Raw genomic sequence first — 19,565 nt, forward strand, 5'->3', positions numbered from 1 at the left:
AAATCCATAGTGTATACAAATGTAAACATTGCATACACGTTGTTGTAAATAATAAAAACTAACGTTAAAAATAAACTAAAGCTAACAATGTTAAAACTTAAATATTGACGGACTGATTTCAAGTCTTACGATTCAAAAAATGGTAAAGTATCTTATAAATAATACAAATTTTTCAGTAAAACTTAAAATTAATAAATAATATACAGTGTATTATATTAAATTAATGATATATACTTGCATAAAAATGTATGATAAATTGTTGTGACGATTTTTGTTTTGAAAGCTACTAATAAATATTGCGACATTCAGAATCAAAACCAGATAAATCCATTTTTTTTTTAATATAGACCATGTAAATTGACTAATCAACACCAGACAAATATATCAATATCCAGTACTAATACACAAGCACACGCAACAGTTTTTTTGCAGTTTTCTGCATTACTATAATACGGACATGTCTGAGTTTGATTCTTTCAGTCACAATAATTTCTACCGTACCATGATTATGTATTAGCTGAAACAGTATTATTTTAAAATGGCAGTCGTTTAAAGACAATAAAATAATTTCAGAAATATCACTTTCTTATGTAATAAAATCAATACATCCACACGAGCACTCGATGTCAAACATGCATATTACAAAATTTACTTTATTACGTAACAAAAAAATCTATTAATTTGTTATAATACTTTAAAATAACTATATTTTTTCTATATTTAAAACAATATTAGACGGTTAATTTTAAATAAAAATTTAGAAGATAATAAAATAGAGTCCATCGGTCAAAAATACAAAGTAAAGATGTTCATTCTATAAATATAATATAATATACATACATAATAAAATCCACACATTCATATTGTATTGTTCTGTATAGAAGGCCATTTATTTCTGTAGCAGATATAATTATTATATTATTTATAATAGTAATATTTTTTACAATACATCTCTGTTTCTCAGGGTGGCATCGGGCATTTAATAATATAATTGTTTTTTTTTTTTTTAATTCATTACTTACCTACATTTATACAATATATTCAACAATAAATTGTACCATACAGAATGGTAACGCATACATAAATAATTAAAACTCACAAACCCTTAAAAATAATTACAAGTTTTTACAAAAATTACGTTGACGACTTTCTTTTTTACACGGTAAAATATGACAATCTTAACAGTATTAGTTTTCGTATTTAGATCTACGGGGCTCTGATAATTCATTGTTTATTTCAATTCACAACTCGTCCTATATTATTGTTATATTTATTTTATAATACATCGCAACACCATCTATGAATCACAGTTGCAATTATTATACCTGACTAACTTTCGGCTCATTCAACAGATGGCAGGACAATTAGGGAGAAAATTAAATGAATTAACAACTAACATCCTAATGTAATCACCTATCTACAGTTGACTCTCAATTTACCAGGGTTGTGTTGACCGAAATTATCCACGATAAAAGACGGAACAAAAAAAATATTCATTACGACCACTGTTATTGCACAATATACAAATTAAAAAAATCGCATTTTGGCCAATGCGCCACAATACATAATGCGTCATGAAATAGATAAAAAAAAATAATAGTTACTGATAACAACAAATATCAATTTAACCTATTTACACGCCCATAAAAATTAATTAGTTAAAAAAAATGAATTAACCTTTATGGTGCTATTCAAATAGGTTAATCGCATGAAACATCACATTCGTCCTGTGACTGAGTAGCATGAAGGCTGCAGAGTTACAAGCGAACAATTGGGAACTTGAAAATTAATACTTGCAGTATAGACAGGTTTTACATTAACCAATGAAGATTAGAAGAGAGGTATTATTTGCTGCCAAAAGGTGGTAAGTAGATAATTTAGGTATTTAGAGTTAACAACGGATTATGTCACACCGTGAGTGAAAAACCAAGGTATCTGCAAAAGGCATATTTTGGATATATTAGGGTTAAGACTAGGAGAAATAGTTTGTAAAAAAAACCCATAATATTTGGTTTATATCTACATTATAGTGCATGTTCTTTCAGTTACTTCACTTTTACATTATCAAGACTTTTGCAGTTGTTTTGCATTTAATCTCGAAATTGAAAAATTTGCAGATACCTTGGTTTAACACTCACGGTTCGATGTGTCTATATATATAAATATGTATGCTAATAGAACATGCACATAAAGCATAAAATAATTAGCAATGCCTGATTTTAGAGGGCATGTCAAACTTCAAATTGCAATTTCTCCATAACATGATCTTGAGACTTACCAACTTTTGGCAGTAATTATGGTGATTAAAGATAAGTCTTGAATGCAAAAGCAAGTTATTTCACGCTATAAATAAAAGAGAGGGTGTATTTTGTGAATATACTTCCCCTTGCACAACAGCGGTGTAATGTAAATTACTTTATTTCATTTTATTATTATTTATTTCACTAGAAAAATTTACTTCCACTGACTTGCGATGTTAGAGAAATAATATTTATTTGTTAGTGTGGAACTTGTCCGGCAGTTTATTTGGGTCAGACAAGCAGAAGATTTATTACTGGGTATAAGGAGCACATGCATTTATATGAAAAACAGATTGTGATTCTATTTGACGAAAGTCATTGACATCACGGAGCAAATTGAGATAAATATATACAATACTCTTCTCCTAAAACCCCTCGAGACAATTTTTCTATTGAAATAAACACAGTAAATCGAGATTCAATTGTATGAACTGATATGTAATCTAAAATAATTTCATATAGAGTCCGTATTCTTTATGCTGGCTGTCACGTCGCTCGCGGACGGAAAGCATTGTGTCATCGCGTTCGACTGTTGCAAGTTTTCAACGGGAGGGAACGAGAGGGAATGCAGTGAAGCGGGGGGAAACCGCACGCCAGCATAAAGAATACGGACTCTAGATATTTGTCTACTATACGGTCGAGAAACGTTAATTCCTAGATAGAGGCATTAGTTGGTGTTGTAATTATTAAAAGATGATATTATTTTTTTGTTTTACGACCCACGATGTATTATCGTTTGGCCTATTGATAAAATATGTTTGATATTAGACGTATACGTAGTACAAAACAACCTTCAATTATTATTATTATCGGAATATCTAAAAACCGTATCAAATGTATTCATACAAAAATCTAAGAATAGTTGATTAGATTCGCCGGTTGTAAATTGATGTTAAAAATATGATATGCATATTGAAACATTCAAAAAAAAAAAAAAATCAGACGTGCTTAAATTTGAAGTAGATAATTGATTTAAAAAAATGTTAAAAAAAATTCTGCGATACGCAAAACGAGTCACATACATTATCTACTTCCGAAACAAATTTATAACAAACAAAATTCATCAAGTAAAATTTCAAAACCTTCTCTAAAACAGTCGACATAATAATATACAAATATTAAATACGACTAAAATGAAATCGGCCAATCACAGAACGGAATAGCAAACATTCAACTTAAAATCTAATATGGCTGCCATAATTGAAACAATCAAAGAGAATTATAGATACCTAGTTTCCAATAACGGCCACGCTTGAATCAATCATTTTTTTTTAAATTCAGAAATGAGTTGAGTAACAAAGGCAACAACCCAGCGGCGAAGGGTGGAGGTAGGCTGTGGAGATCCGACATAAATAGTGCACGTCAGTCAAACTTATTTGTTTTCATTGAACTACAAATACAAATTGCAGATGGTGTTAGTTAGTTTTTAAAATTCAATTAAACCCTGCCTTAAGGCCATGCATTAGTTGAGGCACGGTCTAAAAAGATCGTTGCTAGGCGATGCGCGGACTGCGGGTCGCGGGTGCAAATGACACCTGTCAAACGAAATATTATTTTTCATGTAAATCCAACATACGTTCATTTTATGTTCTGTTTATTGTTCTATTAGTAACAATAATAATATATTCATTGACATGTTTTCTTTTTAAAGTAAATGGGTAACGTTTTTAGTCATCTTTACACGATTTTAGAATTAATTGACCCGTCGCCATCACGCAGCAAAGTGACGTGCTTCCGGCTCGAGATTCTCTCAGTGAATGGCAGCGAGTCCAAAATTTCGTCGCGCCTACAGTTGGAAATTATTTGGCGTTTCACTGATGCGTCACCTTAACTAAACCATAATAGGTTAGTTATACTATGGGCGATCTGACAAAAATAGTGCACAATTTTTCAGTCATACTTATTTGTTATGGTTGAATTAAGAATACATAATAATACAGATAGCGTTGGTTAGTTTTTTAAAATTCATTAATCCCTGCCTAAACCAAACCATAATTATTGATAAAAAATATTCTTATATCTGTATAATATCTAAAATTATGTACGAATCAATGACATAATTTTAGATATTTTATAGATAAACAAATATTTTTTGTTTATTATCCCTATGGCTTGGATTATGATGTGTTTAATTGAATTCTCAAAACTGACAAACACTATCTACACCATTGATATACCACTAGATGAGCAGTTCCCATACAAGTGTCATTTTAAAAATGTCCCACAAAAGATATTACGAATATGGTCATATAATATTTCCTTGTAGGTATAATGCGTTAAGACCGTTAACATGGATTCCCGAATTTCACCCGTATTGCCCTGGCTGTAAAACTAAATTTGCGTTCTTGGAATAGTGAACCTAAGGGTGGCCGCAACGCAATACAGACAGAGCAAGTCGTCATGCGCTGACTATTAGTTAGAGTAAGATGCAAGCTAGATCGGGCTTACTCAGTAAGTTTTAACAAAGGCCGAGTCGCTGAAAATCGGGCGTCATTTTAAGAAGCATATGATTCATCCAGTAGTATATCAATGATCTACACATTGCATTCTGAGTTCAATGAAAACAAATACATTTAACTAACAAAGTTTAATGCGCGCTATTATTTATGTCAGATCTTAACAGCCTACCTATGGTTTGTTTTAGGCAGGGTTTAATGAATTAAAAATAAAAACTAACCAGCGCCATCTGCAAATGGCATTCTTAGTTCAATGAAAACAAATAAGTACAATTGACAAAGTTTAGTGTGCACGACATATTTGTGTGAATCTTCAGAGCCTATTACCTCCACCCTTCGTCACTGCAACGACCTGTTATTAACTGTCCCATTTCTTTAACTGCTAATTTTAACACGAAGTAAGAAATATTGTATTACGTTCACTAATGTCTCTTTTAAGTCTTAGTTTTATGATATAAACATTAAATTTGTTGTTAAACACTATATACACTAGAAATAATTATCATTACTCGCAACACTGAACACATTCAAGTAGATGTAACATACTAAATACTCAAAGCGCTGTAAGTTAACATTCTATTCACAACAAATCAGCTACATTCCGTTTATAGTTTTGGCAACACTGTTGAGAGGCACTGGCAAGTGGCGATACAAGATGTCCCCTTAATAACAGTCAACGCTGAAGTCATTCGGCCTGTTCATAGAGTGTACGCGATTCTTTATCTGATTCAATAATATTATGTAAGCTGTCTCGCGTATACCAACTCAACACGGCTATATGTCTATGCCCAAGATGCATAGAATACAGCAAATCACTATTCGTTATTTTGCCGTTTGTACATGCAAAACTTGTGACTTAAATGTATGCATTCGATTTATAACCAAAAGTTAAATAATTAATTTTAAATGTCATTTTGTTTTCAGCAAAAGACATAGATTTACAGTAGACTCCCGATTATCCGGGTTAACGGTGGGGAGAGGCGGCACGGATAAACAACGAAAAACACGGATAATCCGAACAATGGTTTTTTCTTTTTAAAATACTACATAATATTATACATTTCTAAAGCAGACAATTATTTTAACATGTTTAATATTAATTACGAAAATCCGTGATTTTGGTTTGTTTGCAGGAATCTTTCTAATATCGGTTCGAATTTTCGTAAGCAAGGTTCATGTTTACGAAAGCAAGAGATTTTTTTTTAAATGAATTTATGCACGGAATCTGCACATGGATAATCGGGAGTTTACTTTATATCCAAGACGTAAACCGACTCCATTTTGATACAATACGAATTTTATTGCCATGTTAATAAAAATATATACAGATACAGTTTACCTGTCTTACTGTGTATACTGTATCCGCTATGATAAAGCCACCATTAAATTATTTAAAGTTTATATTGTGCCGTTTGCATACTTTTACTATTCTTATAACAATTTAAAAAAAATTTATACTTATCAAGATATTGAAATTCTAAAAATGCGACATTGCGTAAGTAGGTACCATTGTACCATGTCATTTTGATATTATTCCAATGTAACGTAACTCGACGTTATATGCATCTAGAGCTATATGATTTAATTGATGTTCACAAAACATGCAACACACACAAATTCAAACGATGGTTGTACAACAAAGTTTGTTTCAAATGAAGATAATAAAGTTCTACATAAATGCCAGTCCTTTAAATGGTCACCGACACCACACTAGACTTTTCTGTGACATAACACAAAGGCACCTTGTGCGCGGGCCAATTTTGTGGGCCGCATGACCTCAGTTGATTGCACAACTATTCAGTAAATAACGTGACACTCCCACTTTTAAAACTCACGGGCCGCCACTGCTACCATGGTACTTCTCAAGAGTGTTGGTATATTACATTTTTTTAAATTTCTACAAACGGTAAAAATAAAGTAATAATTAGATAAATAATCTATGTGATCGAGTGTTTGATACGAAAATAATCTAATACGCTTTCGTAAAACTTTTTTGCTACAACCCTGTGACGAATATTGTCCGCCCAAACTATTAACGTACTACAGTTTTCAATATCGAAAGAAACAACTGATTTGAAGCCATATAAGTTATCACTCATTTACATCATAAAAGAATTACAATAAATTAGATTAGGTTCACCTCTGAAACCTGGACATGAACCGAAATGAATAATTCAAGAATATGATCAAGACAATCAATATTTCAAAAATAGCTACCATAAAATATAACCAATATAATACGCAAAATGGCACATATTAATCGTAATAATAAAATATACAATTTGTAACACCTCGGATAGAGTCACTAATAGAATTAATTCGCACGAAAAAACGTGAGTTTGAATGCCATCATATATTATACAGTAAAACCTCGTTAATACGAATTCCACGGGACCGAAAATCGAAAAAAAACTCGAATTACGAAAGAAGAAATGTAATAGATCATAGATGTGCCTACCAAATTTCCGATACAATTGTTTCAAATTAAAATCTGTGCAAATCCCATGCGTCATTAATCCATTAATTGAAGTTACCAAGTAATGTAGGTAAGTATTTACCACCAAGTGTTCAGCAAGAATTACGATTTATTGAATATTTTTATATGCCAGGACTCTGAAATCATTTCGTATTACGAAATTCGAATTAAAGGTATGATTTTATAATCATGAAAATAAATATTCAAGGGACTTTTTTTTGCGAAAATTTCGATTTACAACGAATTTAAAATTATCCGTGTTGTTATTAATGAGGTTTTACTGTATATGTAAGCTTTTGAGATTGAGATAGTCTCAGAATTTCAAAATTAACTTTGCATAATAATCAGAGTCGTAAACATTTTAAAAGAAACAGTCCCTGTTGTAAATTGTTCAATTGATTGGCCCATGGATATGAGCCGTCGTCAAACCAGGAGAATCCCGGTTTTGCACATAAGTTGCAGCGCTACAGTTAAGCAACATGAGTGGTCGGTTCAAGTTTGTTCATGACGGAGAAATTAATGCGGCTGGTACAGGACAGGGAGACGTGCGTTTCGATTAAAAAACTCAATTTTCCAAAAAGGCCAAATCAAATATGTTAATTTTTATTTATTTGTGACTCAAATACTTTTAAGACAGTTGATATCTTATTGACGTTGTCGTAGATATAGTAGAGCTGATATGAAAGGCGTTTAAATAAATGATTGCTGACAATATACTAGGGGATCTGATACGACAAAACGACAAGCGACTAGAACACGATACAAAAACACGGGTGTCATCCAAGAATATTTAAAAAAATAAAACTGGGCCAAGTCGAGACCCTTGAGGGACACCGCAACAGCCTTATTAACTAATAGTTTACCTATCAAATAATATAATAATAAAATAGTCATACAGATTGATTCGCAAGTACAGTAGAATCTCGATATATAACAGACAAAATATCCGGTTGAATGTGAAAATTGTTAAAAACACACCACATGTTAATGTCATACATGTTTAAATACACGTGTCACCGCTTGTAAACAATGTTCTGCGCGTGATAATCATGTCATACCTCTCACATTTGGATTATTCGAATCATAATGCCATCCTGATGAGAGACTGAATGTAGCACTGACGTTTGCAATGCTGGCCGCTAATTCACACAGCTGCAAAGCAGTTTAATTTACTAATGGTTCTCGAAGTGAATGGATACATTTATTACTCCATTCAATATGTTTACAAAAGTAAGAAGTAGACAAAGGTGACCCTGGGTGTCACATCATGACTGATTTTCGTAATTTTAGAGTTGATTATAAAAAAACAGGAGACTTGAATAGCGAAAACAAGCTTATCGACAATGAACATTAACGTCCAAAGACGAATAACCAGGGTTTTGTTTAACATTCAGCTTTAACGGACACCTCTCACCCGCATTAGTCCGTTATATCGAGGCTCTACTGTATACGTTAATTTTAATGATAGAAATAATACTACAACATGAAATCCAAAACGATGGCAGTTGATAAGCATGCCGATATCTGTCTTACCGACTATGTATTGACACATTTTTAATAACACGTACGCCAAACACCTCCAACGTTTCATAGCAAATTTCGATCGCTGAATTAAAAATTATACAACCACCGTTATATTATTTCAATCAAATTTTCACAACCTATTGAAAATACATAAATTTTGTGTAAAACCGTTCATAACTGCAGTTGAATAAGTAACCACAATGAACAATGGCTGCCATATTGCATAAATAAGAAACAAGGAATGCCAACTGAACAATGTTAATATTTGTGAAGTTATTTAACTTCAAATGTCCCGGTAAGAATCGAATTATTGAACAGTCGCATCAAATTGGGTAGCCTTAGAAGGCTAGACCATGTACACAGGATGGACGAGTCATGCATGACAAAGGAACTGACATTTGGAAAGCTGGAAGGCAATACAAAGATCTGGTCGACCTCGCACTACCTGAAAATTAATTACGAATGTCGTGGAAAATTCAAACATTTGGTGGAAGTAAGTCCAGGGAACTGAAATACCGAGCGGTTGTGGAGAAACAGCCAACCAATCTCGAGTGTGTAAGAATATATAAACTTAAACATGTGTCAAGAATACGCTTGCATTTCGTTCTGACAACTGCTCTCAGTTTATGTAGTGACGCTCATTCAATATTGGTGTATTTGAATGTTGCAACACACACTATTGCTCGTCTGTAATGTGTCGTTCATTTTTGTAGGACACTCACATTCAAAACCCTGCGTTAAAATGTAAGTGTATTGGCATGCCTATCGGAATTCTATTTATTAATCTGTTCTGTGAGCAAGGCTAACAATAAAGCAGTGATGCACAACTGCATTCATAAAGATTAAATACTTGTAGTATTTATTTTGCAAGGAAAATTTTTAGTGTCTAATACCACGTTTACACGTGTATGGATTTACTGCTGACGGTAAGTATTATCTTGGCCATAACAAGAAAATGCATATGTAAACACGTATTGTCAAGCAAGTTGCAAGATTGCATGCATGAATCAAAAAAGTTCAGAAGCTTCTGAATTTTCATGCGACAGTTGGGTTTTTTCGATTAGTGTCGAACCTGCCGGCAAAAATACGAACTACACCACACCACGTACTCGTTTGAGGTTAACCGATTTTTACGACCTGTCAAATAGTACCATAAAATGACAAATGTCTCGCTTACTACTGAAGAATGTGATTGGAGAGACAGTCAGCAGTTTTACGAGTATACAGTTATTGTCACGATAGTTTAAAATCAGGGAACCTCGGAAATAATGATAATGGGAACTGAAATACCTAACGGGTAAGCAGATGCAGGCAACCGATCTCGAGTAAGGAAGAATACGGAATAAATTTAAACATGTGTCAAGAATATTATTATTAATTGGTGTATTACACACACCATTGCACGTGCATAATGCGTGTTTCATTTTCGTAGGACACTCACACATTCAAAACCATGCATCAACATGTGGCGTATTGAACATAGCCTATCGGTATTCTATTTATTAATCTGTTCTGTGTTTAAAATACTAACTACTGCTGCAAATAAACTCATGCACATGTACAGGCGCTATAAAGACGTTACTGTGGCGTATGCGGTTCTTAAAAGTTGGCTACTATCAGATGACACAGGCAGGAGAGGTACTTAGTTAAATTATTAAAATTGTTGTCACTCGCCATTTTGGATTTCACATTATTTGTCATCATACATTACTTCTCAATGGCGACTTTAAGCGAAAAACTGTTATCAATTCATATTTATTCACAAAACTGTAATAATTCATCCATTCAGAATAACACAAAGTTGTATGTCACTTTTCAAACCAAATATAAAGCAGTCATAAGTCCTACAATATCTGTGTGTACGAAAAATGTTGAAAACCGCCTTCTGTAAAGACCACTGGGCCACTGACTAACATAATCAGTAGAATAGAAGAAGGGTTTCCTGAAAATCTTCGGTGTGCACAGAGCCACACACGCAGACGATGCAGGACAGTCACGTTACCTATACGCGTGATAAAATCTTCAAAATAAAAAATTATCCATACAAAACTATGTTACAACTAGCTTTCGATACACTTCTAAGTAAAATATACTGCCAGATCTTCTTTCTGCAGAGATCTTGATCTGGGAAACGCGCCACGTCAATAAATTACTACCTGGTAACATCACTACTGCACTCGTCAAAATGTCATTACAAAAACGACAAACGTTCACCGTTCGTAAACACTGTCCGTTGCACGATTTAACATAAACCATGCGTAAAACATTTCACTCGCGATACATACACATGACAAACGTCTCGCAATTTGTTAATATACAAATGAATGGTACATTGATCGAAAAACAATTAGATTAAAAATACACTTCAATGACGAGAAACCTGCGACCCAGCAAAAATTCTATATAATAATATGTAGAATTATGAATATTTATACAAAAAATATCTATGTATATAAATGTAATATTTAATTTTGACCTTGTGAAAAAAATGTTATCCATCACTGAAGTATGGAATATCTATTGAGAGAATTTTGAATGTGGAACTATTGCGGCGATGTATAAATTGCCAAGACAAGACAATTAAAAATGATTAAGTCTAAGGACGTCAAAATAAAATAATTGGCGTTACTATATTATATCGCAGATATCAGTGGCGAAGGTTGGAGGAAGGCTACGGAGAGTTGACAAAAAAAAATGCACACTTTGTCAGTCGTACTTATTTGTTTTTATTGACGTGTTGGTTAGTTTTTAAAATTCAATTAAGCCCTGCCTAAACCCAAACCATAATAGATAACAAATATTCTTCTATCTATAAAATATCTAAAAATATACATACATAATTTTAAATATTTTATCTGTTGTGGTTTGGTTTAGGCAGGGTTTGATAGAATTTTAAAAACTAACCAATAACATCTGAAATGTGTATTCTTAGTTACACATAATATGACTAACGAAATGAGTACTATTTTTCTCAGATCTCCATAGCCTACCTCCACTCTTCGCCACTGGTATGTATAATATAACACATTTATCACTGTCTTATTTGTGTAGTGTGATTCTTTTGGCTTATTATACGTGTTCATTAATGCAATCGGCGCAATGAAACTTAATGCAAAACGCTTCCTAAGTGGATCAATATTGTAATGTGTTTTAATATTCGATATTATTTCTTTTGAAAATTTTAGTACATAACAGATAGAGCATTGATATCTGTACATCGTTGGATAGATTGCTTCATCTACAATGCAAAACGCAGTTCGATAGACTAAACACTTTAACGTATTATCAAAAAAACAAAAATCCAATCAAATACACTTCATTTGTTACAGTAACATACAAAAAATGCGGCGTTTGTCAACCTTTCAATTTTAAATACTAATAATAGGTTTGATTTAAATTACAACGCGGCCACTCCGTCGGGCCGGGCTCACTTCTTGTGATGGTCTTCCGTGGTGGTGTCCTCGAGATTGGTGTCCCAGTCGAACTCTGTCACTCCGTTCCGAGAGGCCACCTCGCCTAAGTGGGCAAAGCGCCTCACAAAGTCTGAGTCGCGGCGTTTCAACGCTTCGAATCTGAAACATGAGACAATATTACCATGAAGAAATAATTTGTGATATTAGCCATCTTTATAGTTTTTTCAACATGTCTGTTTATGAGTTAAGCCAGTATTTTCCAAACTTACTACATACCAGAGTACAGTAGAACCTTGATATAACGAACCAATGCAGGTGAGGTGTCCGTTAAAGCTGAAAGTCCGTTATATAAAAACACGAACAAAACCCTGTTTATTCATCTTCGAATTGTATATATACAGACACAACCGTTGTGAAGTGACATTAATGTTTGATGTCGACGGGTTTGCTTTTGGTAATCCTGTTTTGGAAAAAAAAATCAGGTTTTGTTTGCAATTTTGAAGTCAACTCTCTAAAATTACGAAAATGCGTGTAATATAGTTTAATTTCGTTATCTGACGAATAGTCATCATCGACATGCGATCTTATATATCTATCCATCGCTCTATATCCCCACATACAAATTTCGAGAGTTATCTCGTCCGACATTAAACTCAAATTACTAGTCACTGTCGATTGATTTGCGTACCTAAACTAAAAAATTAAACACACAGTGACATCGGTTTGAATAATTATTAAAATATTATTATTATTCGACAATGTCCGATCCTAATAGGATTATATTATGGGCATCCACAGAGTAGAGGTGTGTATTAAAAGATTTTGTTTTTATGAGAAATGGATGTCAGCCACTTGCTCAACCTATTAAGTCCATACCCTGACTCATACACAAATTGAAAAACAATATGTGTACTTGCCAGACCCAGGATTAGAACCTGGGACCCACAACGTTATAAAGCGGCGCTCGATGTTACAGTGATTTTAGTAAGAGCTTCGCTCTACATTCAACATGTGTCGTTAAAAATCTGCGGCCTGTCAGATACTGCCATAGTAATATCGTGAGGCGTAAAAAAGGTGAATAACAAAACTTGTACATGCATATTGGTGTCGCCATTTTTAATACAGTCAATAATTTTCTTCTTAAACCTTGCAACATTTAAATGTAATACCTTTGGAACATGAGTCTCTTCGCAAACGCGTACAATTCGACATCCAGTGAATTGAGGCGGCTGATGAACTCTGTCTCCTCACTAGTGAGGGAATTGAGAGTGGAACTGGACACGGTGACGTTGTGCTGCGTGAACGGCAAGGCGAAACGCAGATTAAAGGTCTCCTCGAATACATACTGCGCCACCTGCGGCAGGGAAACACGAGGAATTTAATATAGGTGGGTCAATGCCAGAAATCAAAACAGTGAAAGTTACATATTTTTAGTTGAGTCACAGAGCAAGGATGTACCTCGTATCAAATGAAAATCTCAATATATCAGGCAACAATATATAAAGAATATTAAAAAAAACATTTTTTTTGTATTTTTTTTCGACCATGTCCGATCTTAATAGAATCATATGGGCCTCCACAGAGTAGAGGTTTGTATTAACAGATTTTGTTTTTACGAGAAATGCATGTCAGCCACTTGCTCAACCTATTAAGTCCATACCCTGACTCACACACAAATTGAAAAACAATATGTATACTTTCCAGACCCAGGATTCGAACCTGAGACCCACGGCGTGATAGTCCAACGCTTAAGCCGCGCTGCCACCTTGGGTGTAAACATTTCCCACATCATATCTATTTACTTCATCTGGAGGAAAATTACACTGAAAAATCAATCTTCATGCATCCTTCCAGATCATGCCAGCATTGTATAGCTCCGCCGTATACACTCTGTAGAGAGTATTTAGCGACCTTCCAGGATGCCGGAATCCGGTTGACTTGAAAAACAGGCAAGCCAGGTTTAAGTTCTCTTCAGACGTGGCTGAGTCAGGTCCAACATTGCCTCTTTACTCTCAGCTAGAGGATGCTCGGTTCGATCTCTTATCTCCTCGTTACTCCTAAAGTATAAACACTATACACCTGTTGCAAACATCTGTTTTCGAAGCTCAGTACAGTAAAACCTCGTTAATACGAATTCCATGGGTCTGAAAATCGAAAATAAAATCGAATTACGAATTACGAAATGTATGGGGGAAAAATATTAAAATATTGTAAAAAAATTTTTTTTTTGATTTTCATTAATTTTGTTTTTGATCATAGATGTGCCTACCGAATTGGGTCATAAAATGTCAGGATTATTTTAATTACTATCATAAAATAAGTAATTTTTGATGTTTTTAGGAAAGTCTGTCACAATTTTCAATGACTGGCTATGAAATAGTGTACTTTATTACGATTTATTGAATATTTTTATATGCCAGGGACTCTGAAATCATTACAAATTACGAAATTCGAATTAAAGGTATGGTTTTATATGAAAATAATGTTCTAGGGACTTTTTTTTGGGAAAATTTCGAATTACGGCGAATTTCGATTATCAGTGTTCTTACTAACGAGGTTTTACTGTATATGGTTGATCTCAGCTTTAGTAAAGAGCTATGGGTCGCTACCGTTAAGCAGGACTATAAGAATGTAAGCGTACAGAAATAAGTCCTAGACACTCCACATCGAGTTGAATGTTGCTCCAGCCGTTCTCATTCGGAAAGCGAACTCTTTGCAAACTGCCATCTCCCGTAATGTGTACCCCCAGGTATTTGAAATTGTCGACTTACGGCTAATAATATTCTAATGCATGTTAATTATTAAACAGCATTTAAATATTTTACCCAGGGAAAGTATTGGCAAAAGTGTCAATACTTCAATGTATCAATACTTTCGTGACGCCTCTAGTCATACAGTAGGAATGTACACTTTCAGTCAAGTGGACATCGTTAATGTGATTATCATTGAGTATGAGCTGTGTGTTACGCACCTTTTGGTACTCGGTGAGTCCGAAGAAGGCCATGGCGGCGAGGTTCCTCTTGGCGGAGGCGAGCATAATGGCATTGGTCTGCTGGGAGGGGCGCAGCGTGGAGTTGTAGCACCCCACCAGCGCCAGGTCGGCCAGCATCCGCGTCTGACGATTCGTAGCCAGGTTTTCGCGGCACGACGTGAACTGTGTCAGCGTCACCCCCCGCCACGACTCACCCTCGTAACACGGAGGCACTTCTGACGCTGCCACAATAATAACATCACATCTATTATAATAACAATGCGATAACCTTGTTGACTTGAAAATATATGAGCCGCTCAATAGGTCTCACTTAAAATCATAAATAAAGACGTTGAAGAAAATTCATCTTTTGTGGAGACAGAGCTTAAATGAAATTTCAAAAACAAATAAGTGAGACATATCGACTGCTCAATTGGCAAACCAGCCATTTGCACTTTTGACTAAAAATTAAATTTTGATGGCATTTTGTAATAAAGCATGTTTAACGCAGGTGAAATTTCTTTCCTTCGAAACAGCACCACTTTCGGATAATCAATTTAGATTCAGAAAAGACAGATCAACAGAAGACGTCTATTATCAGTGAAAATTATGACTATCAATGAAAATAAACGAAAATTATTTGTTCAAACCTGTTGCCGTCCGACCTTGGCACCAATGTCTGGCACCCTTCCACGTTGCGCCTCTCTTCACGTGCCGGAACTCCGACAGATATCTATAAGCAAATGACAATAATTATTTACTGCACACCACTGGTTTAAGTAAATAAGCATATTATAAGTAGTGATGGGTAAGGGTTCACGTAGGGTGTTGATTTATACTTTTCCACTTTTTAAAAACACGGATTCAGGGACATTGTAAGTATATTTCGCTTGACAAGTTTACAATTAATTATTAATAACATTTGTAAACGCATGCTTTGGCGCAAAAAGGTGGCAAATCGTATTTAAAGGCGACGTTCAAGGCTTAAGGGTAGGTTGCCCCGACTGACCGTACTACCTCCTCTCGATGCTTCGTCCGCCCAGAAACAGATAACGGTTTCTTTTTGTTTGTTTCGCTGTGCACCCTGGTCTAGCCTTGACTCATTTACAGCTACAATAATATTACCATTATATTCCCAAATCTGTCGATTGGAGGATTTTTGATGGGGGATTTAGCCATTATGATATTAGGTATCAGTAGGTATATTGATTTTTCAAATAACCCGAACTGGGGTTCCGATTTTTAATTTGATGGAAGTAAACCAAAAAAACTAACTCCATTCGATTTTTCACTAGGACCGAACATAGAATCGAACCATTAAAACAATTTTGGTTCCATCAAGTTAAATTTCTAGCAGCGTTGGTTTCCAGACACATCATCCGGTATGATATGAATCCACTGCATATCATTTATCATAAAGGCTTCGTTAACATATAAATGAACAGAGCCACAAATGAACAAATACCTAGACACAGGATCCCTCAGGAGTGTGATGTAGAAGTAGCGCCTCTGCATCGGCCTGCCCTCTCTCTTGTCCAGCTCTCCCTGCACGCAAGACGTTAGCTCAGTGAAGTCTGCGTGCAAGCCACATCTGAAATTAAATAAACACAGTAATAAGACCACACTCGTATTTGCTATAACAGTACAGTCAAAATTCTTTTTATGGCATGGAAGTATGGAGTGCCTCAAAGTCTTTTAGAGCTCTTTATCTAAAGAAAGGTCAATGGTATAGAAAGCAAAAAAAGACACAGCATTTTGATGGTTAATGTAAATTGTACGTAAAACATTTCACCGTGGCACAATTCGCCGTGAGCTTTCTTATCGGAAAGTGATGATATTACCGTATGATATGACGGTATTATACTATTTTTTTTTTTTCAACCATGTTTGATCCTGATAGGATCATATGGGCCTTCACAGAGTGGGGGTTTGTATTGACAGATATTGTTTTTTACGAGAAATAGATGTCAGCCACTTGCTCAACCTATGAGGTCCATACCCTGACACACACAAATTGAAAAACAATATGTGTACTTGCCAGACCTACGATTCGAACCTGGGACCCACGGCTTTATAGTCCACGCTTAAGCCGCACGGCCACCGTATATTATAATGCCCTCCAATTTTATTATATTCAATATGAACAGTAATTCAATTTTCATAGCAGATTTTGGCAAAATTCATCAATAATGAAAAACTAATCTAACCTAACCTAACAAATAATCCAGTATATCGGCTATTTTCAAAATTTCTTTGCTGCTGGCTTCCTGTAAAGTGTAAACCGACAAGAACCGTGTTCCATTTAATTTTATGTCAGTACTATACGACCCAACATTTTAAGTCCCGCATACTATGTCGCCGAACTAAAAGCACTCTTTACAAGACACTTGTAAAGCCAGTGCTCACCTACGCATCGGAAACCTGGACATTCACTCTGCGAAATGAACAAGCCCTGAACATCTTTGAAAGAAAAATTCTCCGCCATATATATGGATCGATCCGGGACAGCACCAATTGGAGGAGAAGATATAGTGCTGAGCTCTACGGGCTGTACGAAGATTGCAGCGCAGTTCAATCAATTAAGATTGGGAGACTGTGATGGCTAGGTCATGTGCACTGTATGAATGACAATGAACCAGCAAAGAGAGTGATGTCCAGCAATCCAATAGGACGTAGAAGAAGAGGGAGGCCAAAGATTCGCTGGTTGGATGGAGATGCCAGTGACTGCCGTATTCTGAGGGTACCAAATTGGAAAGCGGCCGCACTGGATAGGGACAGGCGGAGGGAGCTGTTGGAGGAGGCCAGGACCCACACCGGGTTGTCGCGCCCCTGATGATGATGACTATACGACCCAAAGAGGTTGGACGGTCTTTAATATACGGCCATATATTTCCGTTACAAAATTCCACGGTGAAGTGTGATACGGCGAACTGAATACGTACAAGTTTCCGGACACGCTATAATTTTATATAATTATTTTTTTATACGCTTTGAAATCATGACAAAAAATATTTTATCTCCGACGCATAGGAGAATAAAAAATAGAGTTTACAAAAGAGTTAATAAAAAAAATGCTACATGTTTGAAAGGCAGTAAAGTACGGGATAGTATGCAGACGGTAAAAAAAAATACTTGACATTCACGAGGCAGCACACATGTTGGATTGTCACACTGCACGAGAGGAAATAAACAAAAAAATACATACATCACTCAATGGAATGAGTATCAAAATATCAACCGACTAAATTTAGACACATTCTTTGACGGATGCCAAATAGAGAGGGACAGACGTACGTGTGTTGTCTCTCTCGTTGAGACGTTCTAGAGAGTTTTGACTCAATAATAAATATGACAGGGCAGGGGTGAATATAGTATATTTATTAGCCCAACCAGATGTCATCACTTTATGTATTCAGGCAGTTAATTATCACAGAGAGTTAACTGACAAAAGTGCTACCTTTTGACACCCCCTGTCTTGGCTGTGTTAACTTTTAGAGCGAGACAGAGTATGTCAATTACATATTGAAAATTCAGATGTGACTATTCTGAAAAATAATCTACATCACAGATCACGGCCGCCGCTTCAATTTATAGTTCCCTGGAAGCTGTATTTGGTTGTGCATTGCAATTTGACGTGATACCTTTATTATGATGCTTGATATACTTAAATGATAACTCCCGTGTATAATTTCGGAAACACTACATTAGAGCACCACACTGCCCTTAACCTTAGCGATAGGTAGGTGGGCCCGCCAAAGATCCTGGCCTGGGGGCCCGCTTCAGGATGTGGGGCCCATGTGAGAATCCATTTGTCAATGAACGATGATGAATTTGGATTGACTATTATTGAAATTGACATTCATCGCAAGAAAGAAAAATTAATACTATATGAATGAAGTAAAACCTTGTTTATTTTTATAATTATTTTTTTTCATTTTTGTATTAGTACATTGTTGACTATTTAAAAAGGTGTCTGTATTATTTAACGAAATAAAGGGGGGGAGGTGCCAGGAGTAGATTTTTTTTAAAGGGAGAGGCGTGGCGTAGTAAGATAAAGTTTGGAAACCACTGCATTAAATAATATCGGTACTGTTCGGTTATACGGAATACAGCGGAAAACACATTTTGAAAATACCCGATATACTGGATTATTTGTTAGTTTGGGTTAGTTTAGGTTAGGTTGGGTTAGGTTATTTTAGGTTAGGTTAAACTAACAAATAATCTAGTTTATCGGCTATTTTCAAAATGCGTTTTCCGCTGTATTCCGTATAACCGAACAGTACCATAATATCCACTCTCAATAATTAATGTAATAAAAATTTATAACAAAATATTGTCCTCACTCCGGCTCTGTTACAAGCTACATGCCAGAAAGAGACAGCATCACTTACACTCAACGAATACTAAACAGTATGACTCTATCAA

The 19,565-nt window shown here is 35.1% G+C and overlaps 1 protein-coding gene across 1 annotated transcript in view; it reads right to left on the reverse strand.

Moving 5' to 3' along the window:
- Positions 1-3,573: 3,573 nt before the first annotated feature.
- Hs6st (heparan sulfate 6-O-sulfotransferase) overlaps positions 3,574-19,565 on the reverse strand; it is a 39,322-nt gene continuing 23,330 nt past the window's right edge. The window contains exons 4-9 of the mRNA XM_085951259.1: positions 16,606-16,731; positions 15,791-15,873; positions 15,141-15,382; positions 13,339-13,523; positions 11,763-12,328; positions 3,574-3,633 (exon numbers count right to left, since the gene is read on the reverse strand). Coding sequence (XP_085807385.1) covers positions 12,184-12,328; positions 13,339-13,523; positions 15,141-15,382; positions 15,791-15,873; positions 16,606-16,731 — 781 coding nt within the window. The 3' untranslated portion in view covers positions 3,574-3,633; positions 11,763-12,183. The remainder of the gene's footprint in view (positions 3,634-11,762; positions 12,329-13,338; positions 13,524-15,140; positions 15,383-15,790; positions 15,874-16,605; positions 16,732-19,565) is intronic.

Source organism: Rhyacophila brunnea, unplaced genomic scaffold, assembly GCF_057557595.1.
Source record: "Rhyacophila brunnea isolate RB1 unplaced genomic scaffold, BYU_Rbru_1.0 scaffold_24, whole genome shotgun sequence".
Classification (NCBI taxonomy): domain Eukaryota; kingdom Metazoa; phylum Arthropoda; class Insecta; order Trichoptera; family Rhyacophilidae; genus Rhyacophila; species Rhyacophila brunnea.